We start from the raw sequence: 17,981 nt of genomic DNA on the forward strand, positions 1-17,981 counted from the left end.
TACTGGTAACGGGGTTGTTGGGGGAGGGAGCAGACGTGGGGGAGGGTTTGCTTTTCCATATCTAACGTGTCGAACTCGTCCTTGCGAACGATGATGTCAACGTGGCACGAGATTCCGATAGACGCATCAAGCAACACCCCACCGGCCCAACATGCTAGTCACGCCGCACAGGACAAGGGCACCAATAAATCCGGCGAAGGATGTCTTTACCGCGGCACCGCTTGCACCACCGAGTATACCCGCCGCTGCCAATCTGCTCGAGGCCGGCGTTGTACCCTCGTACTGGTAAATCAACCCATTGTCGGCAAACGGTTCACCGGACGCGCCCGAGTACAGGAACTTCCCATCGCTGTTGAACAAGTTGTCCGGCGTGTAAACGTAGCTGAGTGCACCCGTCTTCGCACGCAGTATGCGGAAGTTCACCTCGAGCGGGTTAAGGCGACCGGCGACAAAGTTGTGCAATCGGTTAACCACCACGTACAGGTAGCCTTCGTGGTCGATGCCCATACTATCCACCCACTGGATGTAGGTGGCATCCTTCGCGATGATCTGCTGGTTCTTCGCCGTGAACGGCTTGTAGCTGTCCCACTTGGCGATGGCATGTTCGCCGAGCAGTCCGAAGTACAGCACACCCTGATTGTCCATAAACATGCCGTCCGTTTGCGACTGCTTTTGACCGTAGTCTACGACCGCTTCGAGAATGTCGCGAGGGGTCGCACGGGCGTTGTACTCCGGGTCACGCAGCAGGGATGCTGGCAGCGAGTAGACGTGATAGCTGGACAGTGGGCTGTAGTAGACGTTACGCTCGTAGTTCTGGCTGTTGACAAGCGTATCCGAAACCGGCTGGTCCGGGGAAATGTTGGGATTGTAGTATGGTCCGAGTGCGATACTGTCAATGTGAATCGAAAAGTTCAGCTCCGTACCGTTGACGGCAAAGCGGACCGCATTGCGAGCTGCCCGCATCGAATTGTTCTCTCGCACCTTCCACGACTTGAGGAGTCGGCGCGAAAACACCACTATTCCTGGATCGGCACCACTGTTGTCGGTGATGTAGGCAAACCCTCCGAACGCGTCATCTACCACAATCTTGTTGAGGTAATTATTACCGGCAGGTACAACCGACTCCGGGAACTGATAGCGCAGAATGATGCTACCGTTGCGTTTGAGGTCCAGCAACAGGATCTTCGGCGGGCAGACGACATGATCTTTACCTAGAGAAGTTGGAAGAGTATAGGAGTTAAGTGATTTGAGTTGCTTTTTTTCAAACCGATCCCACCAGCGCTCACTTACCACGCGTTAGTGTCTCGGTGCGTCCCGAATCGACGACCCACATGATGCCGTGCTTGTCCACCGCTACGCCCTGGACAAACTGTAGCGCCGAACAGTTACCCCGTTCGTTCATCTCCCACGACGGGAACGGCACAATCTCCGGATCCGTACGGCCATTGTTTTCCGGCCGCACAACGTACCCAAGCGTCGCCGGAACTCCCGGCAGCATGCGCGGAATCGTTAGATAAAGTCGGTTCGCGAACGGCTTACAGTCGGAGATGAGCACGTTCTTCGGGATGTAGTGTCCACTGTACAGGGCTTGCGCTCGTTCGTCCTCATTGCTGAAGGCAAAATCGAGCACGTTCCATTCGTACACGACCCGGAACTGCTTTTCGCCCGACGCGATCGGTACCGAGGGTGTCGGGGGGCTCAGACTGTCGAGTGACTGTAGACTGTCATCGTTCGACTGCTGCCCCAGTGCACACCCAATCACTAGCACCAGCGCGATCAACCTTCGTCCCAGTGCCATTGTCAGGGGTTACCACCCGAAACCGGTCACCGTTTTAATCAATTAATTTGACGTCTTTTCTGCTGCAAACGATCACAAACGCCTCACTTTGGGCAACGAGTATCTCCGGCTCCGGCGTTTTTTTGTTGCGTTGGCTTATACTTTGGACACACAAATTAACCACCTTACTAAACGGTCCTATTGGTGACCCGGTTCTTCTTTCTCTGAGCACCGGCCGAACACTGTTTGTGGTTTATGCGCGACGGATTCAGGGACGGTGCTAGCCGCCCATAATAACGACACACAAACACACTCGTCGTCTAGCGCCAATTATCACTTCACTTTGGTCGTGCGTTTTGCTCTGGGAAAGGGAAAGACGCAATGAATTGGTGCTGTCGATATCACGAGCTTCGCTCCGGCCTGGGAAGGCCGATGATACGCGGGGACCAAAGCATGCAGGTGGCATGCAGAAAAGAAGGTGTTAATTTAATTTGCAATAATTACGCGATCGCTTCACGCGCAAACGATGATTCTGCTCGTGGTCAGCCGTAGAGTTTAAAGGACGACTCTCGGTATGTACGTTTTGGACATATTGCTCTCGATAACGCAGCACAAATCGTCACAGTCAGCTGAGCGGAAGGTGTGCTTGCACGGTGGCAGTACGATTGAAGGTCATCCTAATGTAAATTGCATGCGACCTAATCGACGTAAAGGCGTGTGATACGTATGAAGAAGTGATAAACTTTTCTGCACGTGAACGTGAAGCGGAAAAGCTCTGGGTGGGAGGGTGGGGGGGAGAAACTTTTCCACCAAACCGAAGGTAGAATCTTGAAAAATTAATTAATATGCTTCCAGCATGGTGAAAGCCTTTCCATTGAAGCAGATATTCCCATTTGCCGCGAGGATGAAGGATACAGGCGGTGTGGCATCGCCGGGTAGGCTTCTACCGCACGTACATCAAGTACAAAGGCACGCGAAAGTTTTTTGATGTGGATGGAGAGCTTTTCTTGTTTAAATTTTCACCCCCAAGGGAGATGGGGAGCGAACGAGAAGTTCGCTCACTTCCGGCGGGTTGTAATTCATTCTATTTTATTACTTCCGCAATGGCAAGTGCTGGACGTGTAACAGGAACGATCGCTACGGTTGCTTCCGGTCGCGTGGGTTCTCCCGTCGCGTTTCGGGCAATGTTAGGTGCTCGCTCAGGGCTCAACCATCAACGCCGGACGTACCGCATGGATGAAGGTTTGCTATTCGCGGTGCAAATAATTGCAATTTTTCATCGCAATTATGCTAATTTTAAATGGGAAAATTGGTAGTTTTCTTTTTTGCTCCCCTCGTGTACAACAGACCAAATGAAACACGCGGTGGAGGAGGCGAATGGGAGGAGGGTACTAATTGTTGGAGGGAAAATTCGGTTTTTTCTTGTCTACAATGGCTCCATTTTATTGTGATCTCACACGAATCATCGAAAGAGTCGAAAGCGAAACGTCCGTCATTTTGTATTGGGTGCTTCTCTCTACACCGGGGGACCTGTAAAAGGAGAACCAAATTCCCCAAATATGTCCTGGATGCATCGCGTCCCAGCAGATAGAGAGCGGACAAGCTAGTCGAATAAATTTGAATAATTAAATTATGCCATTATTTGCATTCGGTACCACACCGTACCGGGCGGGCGTTTATCGGCGGTAAATCATTTAGTAATGGTCCACCACCCGACACAATGGTTCGGAAATTGATGCTCTTAGAGTGGCAGAAAGGGTGTTCTCGATTTAAAAAAAAAATAACGCGATGGTTGATTTTATTATTTAACACAAATCTTGCTCGCTGCCCGGCAAGAGTGTTGTTTGGTCTCAGTTTTTTCGTACTTCTATTTTTGAATCATCCCTGCCCATTCGAAACGAAAACAAATAAAACAGGGGGGTGTTGTTATCAACACGCCAGGCTCGGTTTAATACGCCAAACACGAGCACTGGCACCTCGACCACCGAAGCCGCCAGTCAGTTGGTGCAAAAATATTTATCCACGCTCGGTTACGACAAGCGACACTCGATTAGCACATTGATTTGTAGCGGCAACAGCAGCTCAACTTCAAACTGACGGCCAAATGGGCAAATAATTAATCAAACTACAGCTGATGTGTCAATGCAAGGGGTAAGATTTGCCGATGGCTTGGCTGCAAAGCTGCAGATACATTCTTCCCGCACCGTGCGCGCTTGCAGCTCTTGGAGAGTCAATCTGGGATTTAATTGTGCTATGATTGATTGCCATTTGTTAATCCTTGCGAATGCAGCTGAATTTGACACGGCTCAAATCACAGCTGGGCCTGTTGGGACCCGGTTTCACCGAACAAGCTCGCCGCCCAAGTTCAAGTGCATCGGGAATGTCGTTCGTAAGCCAATAACGGCATACTCCGGAGGCTCTAATAGGCTTCCAATATAGTACGTTATTAATATTGCAGCAGCTTGTACCGCCTTTTGCTTACAATCTCATAAACCACCAGCGAATCCGAACCATTAGCGGTTGGTACGCAATTATTTGCTTAAGCTCGATGTCAATCTTCAACCCTCAGTGTTGCTGGTTTGGTCACAGCAACGATAACCAACACCAAACGCTGACCGGCGCGTGACACACTGTGGTGATGGCGGTGGTGGTGGTGATTTGTTTTGCCATGATTGCGATGATGTTGCGATGGAGCGTACTCGTTATTCCTCGCACCAAGCACACGGTCCACCGAATTAGAGACCGTTTAACGAAGCAACAAACAATCATCGATCGAAGACGCTGGTGAGACTTGCCAATCTCAAACCACCCCAGGAGTGAGAACCCTTCCCCCCAAACGTGCTCCAATGAGCCTGATTGATTGATCTCATCTCGTAATCATTAGGCGGCTCCTCCAAGTCCAACTACAGCTTGAGGGAGGAGATGGATATTACCGGACGAAGCGGGGATGTAGAGACGTATGTATTGCGCACAATTAATTCACACGTCAATTGCATAGCTTGATTTTCTCACCAACGGCGAGATCGAGATCGAGTTTGCGAGTAGTGGACAATTAATTCCATGATGCTATACCTCCGGAGGCTTAATCGTGGGAAACTCGTGCTAGAGTAACGATCATTGCCTTCCGAATGCAAATCTAATATTCTCCACACCATCCTGCAGTGTTCCGGTCGCGAGATGACTCACGCGTGCGAGTGTTCTCTTGGGTGTGCCGGGGGTGACACTAGGTTTTCTGCTGTACATATTATTAAGATGTCTAGTAGGAATATTGAAGCATAGAAGACAGTGTCTGTTTGTTTGCGTTTTCGCCGAGCAGTGAAACTCATCAGCTCAATGTCGCGTCTTCACACTAAGGACAGGGCGTGTGCATCCCAAAGACGTACAGGAAACGGACACAAACACAAAAAAGGCCGGCTAGTGCACAATGCCATACAAATCGTTTGTTAAAGGCCGTGGTTGTTTAGCACGGCGGAGACCCGCATACATCACACGCTTCATGACCCCTGCCCGGATACACCCGCCGACGAGTGTCCGAAAAGGGCCAAACACAGCTCGACGGCACACTTTTCTCGTCTGCCGCGCTTGCACAAGTCTTCCAAGTGTATGCTCGGGCACGCACAACCGGTCACATGGTATCACATGGAGTTATGGGTTTTAATTTCTTCGCCCGAACCATTTTCACTTTGGCAGCGCCGACACTTTCGGCCTTCGGTATAGATTGCACGACAACTATGATATGCCGTCCGGAAGTTCCGCACCGATACGAACTACACTGCCACACAGTCACTTAACTCACTTCCGAATTGGCCGCTCGAACCGGGAGGGTGTAAACACTCGACATAACCTTTAATTATCACAGACCAAACCAATCGACCCGCCAAAATAAAAACACGTAAAAGTCGTAATTTGCCACCCGGCCACTCCGGGGTTTAACCTCGACAATGCAGAAGGTCTTAGAAGAGGCTGGTGCGTGACACAATTTTTTAAATAACTCACTTCGAACACACCCTCGTTGTGGCGATGGGGGACACGGTTGTTGTTAGCGTGCGTGTTGCTGCAAGATCATCCGAACCTCAACTGAGCGCCATCGCCGGCTATCGAGGTGTAGATATACACTTCACGGTCTCTTGCCAAGCACACCGTCGCACATCACGTCGCCGTGGATCACTCTCACTACTGCTTCTTCTTGTTTGGGATCGATCGGTGGTGATGATTGGTGAGGAAGAGTCGGTCCTTTTTCGGTTGGGTCTGGTGGATGGTGTATGGGGTGGGGATCATCAAATAAAGAAGCAACAAAATGGTAAATTATAATGCGTGTTAATTGTAACACTTTTGGGGATGATGGAGGAGCAGGGAGTGGCGTGGGAGAGGTGCACGTTATATTTACAATCCTCTGATACAAGACGCAGTTGATGTAGAAGAGATCCAAATAATCCGCATAAGTGATCATGATGAAGAGAATAGCTGAAATGTCATACCGTGCGTTTGATATTCTTCACACTTCATCACGTCAGGTGGCATCTTTCGGCGACAATCTTGACCCACTCGCCCTGTCGGTTGTAACACTACAAAAAGCTCATTGAAACCCATCATTTTGCTTCGGTTTACCGATTTGTGGTTGCTGCTTTGAAGTCAGCCTGCATATGGACCTGTCGATCGGTGCGTAAATTGTCCATCGTCACCTAAACAACATGGAGACCTAGATTAAGGAGGAAGAGGGGAAGAAGAGGGGAGGGGAAGGGAGGTTATAGTATTTCTTGCCCATCTGCAAACGATTCGAGACGTTCTTGAGATAATTGGCGGAAGGGTAAATGCTTCGAAAAATTTATTCTATTGATGATACGCTATTGCTGAGGTACAACTTTTTGGAACAATTCTTGTGCCTTGTGACGTCTCAGTTCAGTTCAGTTAGTCGAAGGAAATGGAAATTACTATGTTGTCAATAGGTGCGATTTTATGGAGTTCTTTTTATGGTTTTATGATGGCATCATATCTTCAAAGTATTGTACCGATCCGGTAAGCTGTTGCCTACCAGTCTGATCACCTTCTCCTTCATTAGCTTTTTGTGTGTGTGTGTCAGAGTGACGTTTATTGGAGAATGAAATATTATCTCATTTAAAGTAATTCCGGGAAGCAAGTGCATCATCGCATCGCTAGTAGAGCCCATTTCAAAACGTGCCCATGTTGTCTTCCTGTCGCTTTGATATGATTCACTCGTTATATAATGCCTGTAAACATTCCCACGCTCATATATCCCGGACTCCGACTGCTACACGGCTGCGTACGAACGCCTTGGATCGATTCGAATTATTATCCGGACTGCCTCCACGCTCTTAGGTGGATTGTGCAGCAGAAATAGTTTTTCATGACATGAATACTAAATCAGTGTAACTAATTGCCACTCGCACTCATCGGGCGTGTGGTGTATAGCGTCACTGTATCGACAGCGCGTTGTATTGTAATTATAAACTACATTAGCTTCCAGCAGTGCCGGGTAAACGTCAGAATGGTTGGTGTCGGTGGGCACGGGCCACGATTTGTTTACTATCGTTGGGGCCTGGAGACGGTACGATGCTTTCTGGAGGTTACGTTACGATGACTCGCATCCATCCACGGAAGCTGGCTCGGGTTGGATAGGTTGACCGATCGCTAGACTCGCTCGAATGGAACGCTCGCCCGTTGCCGATAGGTGGAGATTCAACAGATATGGACTTCCACTCGATGGTTGATATACTAAAGGCAGGTATGGTTCGACCACCACATTACACACACCCGTGACGGCTATCGTTTTGGCGGTGACAGGATACAAAGTTTCCACGACTGAGCTTCAGTAATTATAGCCCCGGGTGTATGGCGAAACAGGTCAGCATCGGTGTGTCCCTTTCCGAGCACTCGCACCGTATCCTCGTCCGGAAGCTTGGATGCTTTTTAGCAATCTCAGGACCTATTGCGCACTTGGCGGTAGAACTTAATGGGATGAACTAGCGACAAACACATAAACCTGCTCGTCCTCTAATGGTAAACTGATTTGAATTTATTCTCTATCGGTTCTATCACCGCCTTAGTTTGATGAGCCGCTTGACCATGACTCGGCAAGCTGACCGCTCGCTACAACCCTTACGGTACGTCCTCGGCGGGAGTCATTTTATGCGCTTTAATAGACAACCGTTTTCGATGCCTCCCCGGATTGAACCGCCAAACGGGACGGTTCATCTCACCATCCATCGGGCAAGGTGTGTTACAACAGTGCAGGAAGAGAGAAGAAAAAACACATAAATGATAGCGTTTATTTTGATTGAAGAATAAATTATCAACAACAAAAAAAGTGTTGATCGTAGGTGTGGCAGGTTGGCACATGCTCTCTGTTCATATCACGCTACCAAAATGTGATTAAAGTTAATTGGAATCGTTGGGTGCGTATAGGTTTTTTTTTTTTTGTTTTACACTTGCCCAGCGTGGCAGCAGTTGTGATTCATTATCTGTGGGATATCAACAAACGCGGAGGGCATTTTTAGTGGGCAATAAAGGTAATAAAAATGGACTCATTTTTCACACTATTCACGAATGGCTGCTACAGTTTGACAAGCTATTTGCTGTGCTGGCAGCTCGTTATCGTCGACGAAGCGTGAATATTGGAGGATTTGAACAAATATGGCATGCAAAATTAGTTTATCGTTTTTAACTTTTACCATATTTTTGCAGACATTGGTGATGCATCTACTTCTTCGTCTTTTTGTTACAACAATCGGCTGACCTAGCTAGGTCACGTAGACGATTACTAAACTTTTGACACCACGTAGTTGGACTGTCAGTCCTCACTACGAGAGAAAGCTCCGGACGGGGTTTGGAGCCCGATTTTGCTTTGTGGAGACAGACTCCTCTTGGACTCACGCCCAAGAGCCTGCCGTTTTTCCTTCACTAATTCGTTTTGTCTTTTTCTGCTCTCCTTTTATTTTTGTGATATTTATGTCTAAAGAAATTAGTCTATTTTTTGTTTTAAATAAGTTCTTTAAGTTCCAGTGGCATTGACCCCAGCTATCTCGTTAGTTCTTTGTACTGATAAATGTTTCTACTCCGTTATATGCATTCGGAGTGTTCTCATCAAAGTTATATTTATCAAAGTTCCATGGAAGCTGAACGCACCTCGCATGCTATCCTTGCTCTGCTCCAATGTCTCCAATGACATCGGAGCAGTGTCAAGTTCAGATACAATGACCACCGTACCGCACAAAACTTCGCCAATATATCCCCAACCCGCATGCCGATAGAGGACCAGCAAACCGCAACGAGCCACATTCCCATACGGTTAGCAGTGCGGACCATAGCGGGCGGATGCTTCGACTCACACGACAGTTGGATTTGGCCACTCACGCTTAAACTGGTTTTTATCGTACGCCTCCAATCCCACCTCACCCTGAACGCGCGTTCTGTGACGTCGAACGGAAGCGACACGTTCAGCATCGCGAAGGCATCAAAAGGCGCTCGTCCGGCTCTAGTGGATTAAGCGATCACGATCACACCGTCGTACCCTCCCCACATCACGGCAACGATCGACCGACAATGACCGACCTACCGCTGAGAGCGCTTGTGCCACGGTCCGTGCAGGCTCCGTTCCGCATCATTCGGTGGTTCAGAGCACTACGCAAGCGCTCGCTGTGACTCGTTCGAGTGCCTGCTTAATCCATCTTCGCCCGGGCACCTTCGACGGTGATTTGCTCGAGTGCTTGTTCACTTTATTTGTACTTCCTTTGATGCGTGGTTTGCTGTACTTTGCTGTTGTTGTTGTCGGACGCATTCGGTTAACAAAACCGCGCAATGTTCTCGGCGAGAACGGTTTCGAGTTCACCTTGCGCGATTCTCGGTGAGGCGTATTTATCGGTCATTGGTTGTGGTTTCGCAAATGGAATGTTGACTGGGTAAGGTGCATCTCATATTTTACTTTGAATAATTTAATTGGCTGTTTTGTGTAGCAGGAAATATTTGTTTCGAAGTAAAACTTCGATTCAGTTATTGGCATTGAAGATTAATTCGTAAACTGTTCAGTACTAATTCAAACTCGGAACATAAACATTGATGTGACAATTATCACTTACGTGAAGCTTCCTCGATTTTCACTTCTTGACATACATTAGCGAGTTTCTAAAAATAATATTCTAGCTAAACATGCTGGATTGACGTTTCCTGTACACACCTGAGAAGCATACGAGTAGATGAATTGAATACATGTCGATCCATTTTCTTGTTATTCATCAACACCTGCGAGATTTTTGGGCGAAAATTGTATCTATAGCGAAGCTTGATATACTTGGTTCCCGCTGCATCTTGTAAATGGTGTGTTGTCAAGGATCATGGTAGATGGTAGATGGTAGATGATGTAATTTTATTTGGAATTTTATAGAAAAACAAGATTCTATAAATTTTTAAACTATCAAGAACGGAATGAAGGAATGATCGTGGGGTTTGGTAATTGAAATTGCTAGGAACTTGGTATTTGTTACAAATATTATTGCATGATTTCGTAATCAGTATTAATCACGCAAAATGTCCTGTAATTAAATAGCATTGGTTTATCCTTCCAGCTTATAATAATTTCTTGCGATTTAGAACACCTTACAGGGTTTTCACCGGTTTTATTGACACATTCAGCGCGTTATAGAATCGTTCGAGCATACTATTGACTCGTTCGGCGCGTTATTGACGTCTTCGGATGATTGTATTGATTTGATCGGCAGTGCTATTGACAACCCTTGGTTGACACATTTTTCTCACAACGATACAGGTTGTGGTTGGCGTTTTACTCTAGATTTAAGACACAGTATTTCATAATTTTCAAAGATTTTACACGCTTCTAATCTCCTGATTGGATTACCTGATAGGGTTGAGAAGAGCATTTTCGTAATCCTTCCTTGCCCGAGGAAGTAGTGATGTGCAGATCCTCATTTTTCCCGGAGAGGGATTCGGATCCAGAGTTAATCCGACTCCGACTCATTGCTTCAGAGTAATACGGACTTCACGCCGGAGTCATCCCAATTAATCCGAAGTCCTCTAAGCTATTTCTTCGGATATAACTGCAGATTGTACTGTGGAATCATTTGCTGTGAAAGACATTTGTTGCAAATGTCATTGCTGCCGATATTTTCCTCTCTTCCTTCTGGTAACCCACAGAATTGATGTGGTGGAAAAGTAGAATAGAAATGTAGTCTACAGTTGGATTGTTAGCCCAAAAATATTCATGTTTGCCAGGCACCTCTGTCTCATTCAAAAGGGTGTTCTTAAATAAACGAAATGGGTTTATTATCAACAAAAAGGCAAATTTGTGTCACAGAAAAAAGTACTTTTTCTTGTTTGGGAAGATGGCGAAGTACTAAGAAAAAAGCGGTTTCGATTTCGAGTTTTAAAACGAAGTCAAATCGGGAGTTGACACCGGATTTTGAGTTGACAATTCGGAGTTATCTGCAGTTTATTCCGCTGTCAAATATCGGAGCTTACTTCGGATAACTTCGGAGTGAAGTCCGCATTAATCCGGAGTTATACCGGAGCTAATTCGGAGTACTTACACCGGAGTATACTTCGGATTTTTTTGACCCATTGATTGATTCTCTCCTCGGACTTTCCACCGCTACGAGGAAGTAGCGGCTCACGTTAGGATCGGATATCGAATCCCATCCGATATCTTATGTCGCGCGTTGTTGTTAACCTCTAGGCTGTGGCAAATGTGAAAAAGAAGTGCTATATCGTAATCTATGTATTACAGTCTTTGTTAATTTTCACTGCTTAACTATTTCACTGTAAATTCTGCGTTGACTTTCGTTCTTCTTTTTCGCCTTTACCACCTGTGTTGACCTACTAAACCAATTGAATGGAGGATTTTATATCGAGAAATTCCCGAATTTATGAGAATCATACAAAAAATCCTTGAAAAAATATCTTTTGTAAATTAAAATAACCGTGAAACTGGTTGTTGACAAACAATGTTAGCGAACAGTGTCCATTTTTTGTTCATCATACAAAGAAGTCCCTGCTTAACAATAAACAATTCGTTTTTTTATTTTCATCTTGCTCGTTCTGAATTCTATGAAATCTCTACATGATGTAGCAATCTGCAGAAATAACTGCATCGTCAGACCCCGGCAAACCTGGCACTTGGATGACGCTAGTTTGTACAATCTGCAACGAGTAAAAGAAAATAACACAAAATCAACCACCTAACAATCTACCAACAAGTTGCATCTTTGTCAAATCATGGCTCGAAGAACAATCGGACACATAATGTGCACTTTGCCTCCGTAAAAAGGTGTCAGAAGAACAAGCAAAATGCTTGTCTTGTACGATGCTGTCTGACTTGACCGAAGACGAGCGTGCAGCAAGCTAAAATTTGGCTCACTAAAATGTTATTCATTATGCTGGCAATCTTTTCTCCAGTTTAATCTTCCACAGAGGAATTATTACAGAACCCCTTTTCTATGACGATGACGTAGATAGAGCGAGTGAGTGAGTCAAAATAGGAGCCAAAAGAAGGACGGTGGTGTGCGTTAGCTTCATCGTTTGACTTTTTTTTTTCATTCATCAGTACAATTCTCTTCGCTAAGCTTTCAGCAACTCTTTTCACCATCATGTTTTTTGCTGTTGTTTCATTTTGTACTCTGTCCATGTTACACTCGATGTCCGAAAGCCACCGCGCTGGTTGCTACCCTTGCAAACAGGACAGCTAAAAAAAGGGCAACAAACACAAGCATCAATTGTATCGTAATTAATTATGCTTGAGTTATGTTGACGCTTTTTGTTGGTGTGTCGTGTTTTTTCGGTCGTGTTAGCAACTGTTTTCTTTCGGGTGTGTTATGTCGAACGGTTTATGACAAGATTTTGGATGTATAATAAAAAAAACAGCAACATTGCAGATGCATCCGGATGTTGATGGTTGTTCGTTGTATGATTACGGTGAGTTTTTGCATCAATTTCAGCCAGAATTTTTGCTTATAATTTTTATTTGGCACGAATGGAATGTTTTCCGGTTGAAACTGAGGGGTGTTGAAGTTTTTTGTGTCAAAGAGGACATGTCGTCCCTGGAATGTGATAAATGATCAGTGTAATAATCACGGCAGATCGAAAAGTATTACGCATTGAATGCTTTGGTATGTGCCCTATTAATTCATGTGTTTGAATTGAAAAATTGTTCCAATGCTATAATATAAATAATGAAACTCAAAGTAAGACAGCGAGTAAAGTTCCCAACACTAGATATATGACCTCTTCATAATTATGAAATAAAAATAAAAGATTGAAGCACATTTTTGAAAGTGAAACTTCTGCATCGAGCAAAAACAATCGATGGCACTGAGCATAACAAAAACTGGGGTGTCCAATTTGTTGCCTTGATGCGTTACATTCATACATCACTTGGTCGCCCTTCAGGTATTACTTTACCCGTTTATGGTCTTTCCGAAATGCACGGTGAAAGTTTTACCGGCCATAGATAACCCTTCGCGTGGTTTGATGAATTTTCTCCCATCTTGTATGACCGTGTCATAAACGAAAGGCGAGTGAAAAAGCGACTGCAGAGAGTGAGAGTGTTGTCTGCGTCTTGAAGGTAGCAAGGAACCATCTTGGTAATTTCAATTTGACCCCGTAAAATGTTGAACAAACGTTTCACCAAAGATGGCAACAGATTGTCTGTTGTCTTTGGCTTTGGATTTGTTTTATCGCCTTCTCCCTTGATCTCTTGTTGACAAATCCGGGATTGCGGAGGTTGGATGTCTTTTTTCCCTCGTGCGAGTTTTGCCATCATTGACAAACCATTGTTCAAAAGATGGGGCATACACTGGCTCGGAACAGACGCAATTACGCAAATGCAACCCCTTTGCCGCGCGTGTGTGCTTTGAACATTTGCAGGGACATCTTGCGCTACGGTGTGTTGGACCTACTGGACCTTAAGGGATGTTTCAACCAGCGCCGGTTGAAGGTTACGCACGATCGAACACAGGCTACCAGACTACGTGTCGCTTTGATAATTAAGTGAGATAACGCTTCTCGTACGTAACATCGATGGACCGCAAGTGAAACGGATGAGTAGAATTTTAATGCTGTCCGCCATTGCCTGGCGCTTTGTTGCCGTGTAAGGGGGCTGAAGGGTTGAAGGTACGGGAGATGTATTTGCATGGTTCTCCTTGCGAAGGCGGATGACGATCCGCGTGAGGGTCGCAAACAAGTGACACCGGACCTGATCTCGCCATCCATTCTGGGACGTGGTTGTATTTTTATGAGTTATTGTTGACACAGAGCATGTTTTGTTGAGCGGCTGGTAATCAGCAGCATCAGGTAGTGTCTGCATGTACCGCACTGAGTTGGATATTTGTCTTAAAAATATGTTACGATGCAATGAATCAAGGTCAGTCTCTTATTTCTTCAAAATCGGTAGCTACTACAGTATCGGATAATATTTAGCATCGAGTAATATATAACAGTATTATAATATTGCCTTCAAAATTATATCTTATACTTTCCTGTATCGTTTATCTGAGATTTCGTAAACAGGCGATAAAAAAGGAAATTCATTGCCGAGAAAACATCCGTGGAATTATTAAAGTTTCAGTTTTTAAATAGCATTACTTAATTTTAGAAGTTTCACAAAATAAAAAAAACCAAAAATTTTGTGCTGCTTAACGTGCCGTCGTACTTGATAATAAATAAATAAATATAAAAATAAATAAAAGTTGAGGCTACTCAAGTTGACAATTTCTGGAATCTGGACAATCTGGAAAGGTCTCAAAGTTCTACTGTTTCTTTAGAGAAGGTTTTTTTTTTATTAATCCGGAACAAGCTCGGGATTATTCCGGAGTAAACTCTTCATTTCTCTGGACTAGTTCCTCCAAAGTTGCCCCGGAGTTACTCCGGAGTGCACTGTAGAATCAATTGTAGGTTACTCCGGAGTAATCTGGAGCCAACTGCTGATTTTTATTCGGATTTAAACCCGAAATCTAAATCGCTTCGATTCCGGAGTGATTCCGCATACTCCCAAATAATTTGCAACACCAACAAATAACAAATTTGAGTTGCAGAACAAATTTTTTTTTGTTTGAGAGTTTGTTGTAATAAAGTTTTTTACCCACAAATAAACAAGTTTGCGCAACAGAAGAAATGTTTTTTTTTCCAAAATCGACAGCGACTTCGATTTCTAATCCGAAGTGAAATCAGCAGTTACTTTAAACACCTGCATGATCCGGATTAACCAGCAGTTGATTTCGCAGTAATAATTACTCCGGAAAACTGCGGAATAAAGTTGGGTATGATTTTTCTTCTTCTTCTTTGGCCTGCTCAAGATTGAGCACGTCGTGTCGAAATGGTCAGTTTCCAGGAAACTCGGTCTAGGGCTGCAGCCCTCCATCCACGGCTGCATATGATCTCCGACAGATTAGACTCCACTTGATCCAGCCAACGAGCTCGCTGTGCTCCTCTACTCCTCAGGCTGAATGGGTCGCTGACGAGCACCTTCTTGGTGGGGCATGAGTCCGGCATCCTCATCACGTGCCCCAGCCAACGTATCCTTCCGGCTTTGACTACCGTCAGGATATCAGCACCGCCAAACAGCTCAGCTAACGCGTTGTTCATTCTCCTTCACCACACGCCCTGCTCGCACACACCGCCAAAGATATTCCTTAGCACCCGCGGTTCGCAAATGACGAGAGCATTGGCTTCCTCCGTCAGCATAGTCCAAGACTCGTACTCGTTAAGGACTACCGGACGTATTATGATGCGGTAAATCGTGCATTTCGTGTATTGTTGGATTCTTCTGGATCACAGGAGTTTGTGGAGTCCGTAGTAGGCACGATTCCCTTGAACAATGCGCCTTCGGATTTCGCTGCTTATGTTGTTGTCCGAAGTTACGATCGTACCAAGACAGCAGAACTCCTCTACCACCTCGAGATCGTTGCCGTCAACTGATACTCTGCTTCCGAGTGGGGCTCTATCACGGTCAGAGCCTCCGGCAAGCAGGTATTTCGTCTTCGTCGCATTGATACTCAATCTAATTCATTTTTTTTTTTTCGTTTATTTATGGAGGCTTTGAGGTATCCAATTCTATTGGCCTCGCGTTTCAGTTGATTTGCGTTGGGTATGATTACTCCAGATTAAACCATATTTAACTCCTCATTACTCCAGAATAAACTCCGGATTCATCCGGAGTAATTGCTGCGGAGTTACTCCGGATTAATCCAATTTCGGGAAAAATGAGGATTTATTCATCACTAAAACAAATGGAGAAATTCTGACTTTGTTGTTGTTTTTGTTGTTGTTGTTGGGGCTGCACGGTGGTTTGGCGACAACGGCGCCGGTCTTTAAACGGTAGGACCGGGGTTCAAATCCCATCAAGACCGTCCCCCCGTAGTGAGGACTAACCTGACTAACCAACTATGTGGTATCGGCAGAAGAACATTGTCTTTAGATAATTCGTTGATCTCAATCCTGTGAATGGGTATGAGGTGGGACATCATCATCATCATTTCCTAAAACTTTTCCCAACCATAGCGTCTTTTCTGTCTAGCTTATTTTATTGGTGAGCTCTAAAAAATAACCAAAAAATTAGTCCACTGTTCGCGCGCGCATATGTTCGTTTTTCAGATCTTTGTCCGCTCGTGATTGATTTTCGATTGACTCGATCGTTTCCCAACTGATCTCGGGGCAGGCTCGTCCTGCCCCTTTTCTGATCCTTCTTTTCTCTCCTTTTCTTCTTGGCGCCTCCTAACTGACAGGGCGTTGGGAACCTTATAAAGTTTCCAACAGTCATGTATCAACATGACTGGCGGCCTGGTAATGGAGGCAACAACGGTGCCGAGTCTTCACACGTGAGGACCTGAGTTCAAATCCCATCCTGGCGGCGTGTGTCGTAGAAGAAGTCATATGTTTCACAATGAGAATTTTGCAAGTGTTTACAGTTTAAGAGAATTGTTCGAAAAAAAAAATCATTTGAAGCAACATCTTTAAAGTTATCTCTCGCCATTTCACAAAAGCCTCGTTATACTGCCACACATTCCAATAACCATTTCGCAATCGATCACATGGTATGACCTGATTCTGTACCAAATCGATTTCAAGCGAAATGCACACACATCCGCACACTGAGCCGAACGCAAAGAATCAATCATTCGCCAATTTTCCTCCTCGGGTTTTCCAAACACACTACCGAGGGAAACGGCATATGCATGTCTAATATATTATTCAATCAGTCCAATGTTCGGCAGACGACAGACGCTTGTCATGTAAATTCGTTTTCCGATCGAAACATCCTGTTTGTCGATAGTAAACACACGTTTTAACCGGCCTCGCCATTCTTACATGGCGAGGCCGGAATTGTCTTTTGAGTATGTGTGCGTGTGTAGGAAACGCATGCGATCAGTATTGGTAGCTGTCCGTACCTTTAAAGCAGGACGAAAGGCAAAGCATATGATTTAGAAGCACAAACACTCGTCACTCGCATAAAACAAATAAGTTCAAATGAAGCATAAAATGAACAATCATTTATCATGCCACATTGTGATTTGCTTCTGCTTTTGCTGTTGCTGTTACCATCGTCTTTGTTATAATGTTTCGGAAACAAAGGAGTGCAGCGACAGTACATAAGCACAAAAGCAAAGGGTGTTCTTTTTATAGCAACAACGCAAAAAAAAAAGAAGATAACAGCACGATAAAACATTAAATGGATCATGTGAGTAAATTGTGGATTGATTGTTCGCAGCAATTGATCGGTGAAATGTGCGCTTAAAATGCACTCACGCATCGCATAAAAAAGGAGCATAACCCTCCCCCTGTTACAAGCATAAAGTTCTTTTACAAGGAAAAGCTTTCCGTGCTGTAGGTAACCGTTGCTCGGTTGCTTCCTTTTTATTGCTTTACATTTTTATTTCTCAAGATCTTGTGGGGCTTGCGTAGCATTGCAGCCGACGAGCGGTGACTAATTTTAAAAGCTCATCTGTTTTCCTGTGAGATATGAACAGAAAAATAAAAAGTTATCCTTTTTCTTAACAAAAGAGAAACCTGTTTTTTGTTGTTGTTGTGAAAAAAAGAAATGTGTACAAACGTGCTTAAGCAAACAATTCCTTTATTTTGCCATGCCAAAAGAGCAAGAAAATCTGCAGTCAAAAGCACTTGAACCGTACAATCGTAAAGATTTTGCCTGCGTGAAACGGCGCCATAAAAGTCGTCCCGGGTACGT

General features: G+C 45.0%; 2 protein-coding genes across 2 annotated transcripts in view; one reads left to right on the forward strand and one right to left on the reverse strand.

The window, feature by feature from the left end:
* The window catches only part of LOC126556135 (uncharacterized), a 139,059-nt gene that overhangs the window by 23,935 nt on the left and 97,143 nt on the right, over positions 1 to 17,981 (forward strand). The window lies entirely within an intron of this gene.
* Positions 127 to 1,844, reverse strand: LOC126556062 (protein yellow-like). Its single transcript, XM_050211259.1, has 2 exons — positions 1,291 to 1,844; positions 127 to 1,211 (listed from the first exon to the last, which is right to left on the reverse strand). Exons 1-2 carry the CDS (start codon positions 1,796 to 1,798, stop codon positions 127 to 129), a joined length of 1,593 nt encoding a protein of 530 aa, XP_050067216.1. The 5' UTR covers positions 1,799 to 1,844.

This window comes from Anopheles maculipalpis, chromosome 2RL (genome assembly GCF_943734695.1).
Source record: "Anopheles maculipalpis chromosome 2RL, idAnoMacuDA_375_x, whole genome shotgun sequence".
Classification (NCBI taxonomy): Eukaryota; Metazoa; Arthropoda; class Insecta; order Diptera; family Culicidae; genus Anopheles; species Anopheles maculipalpis.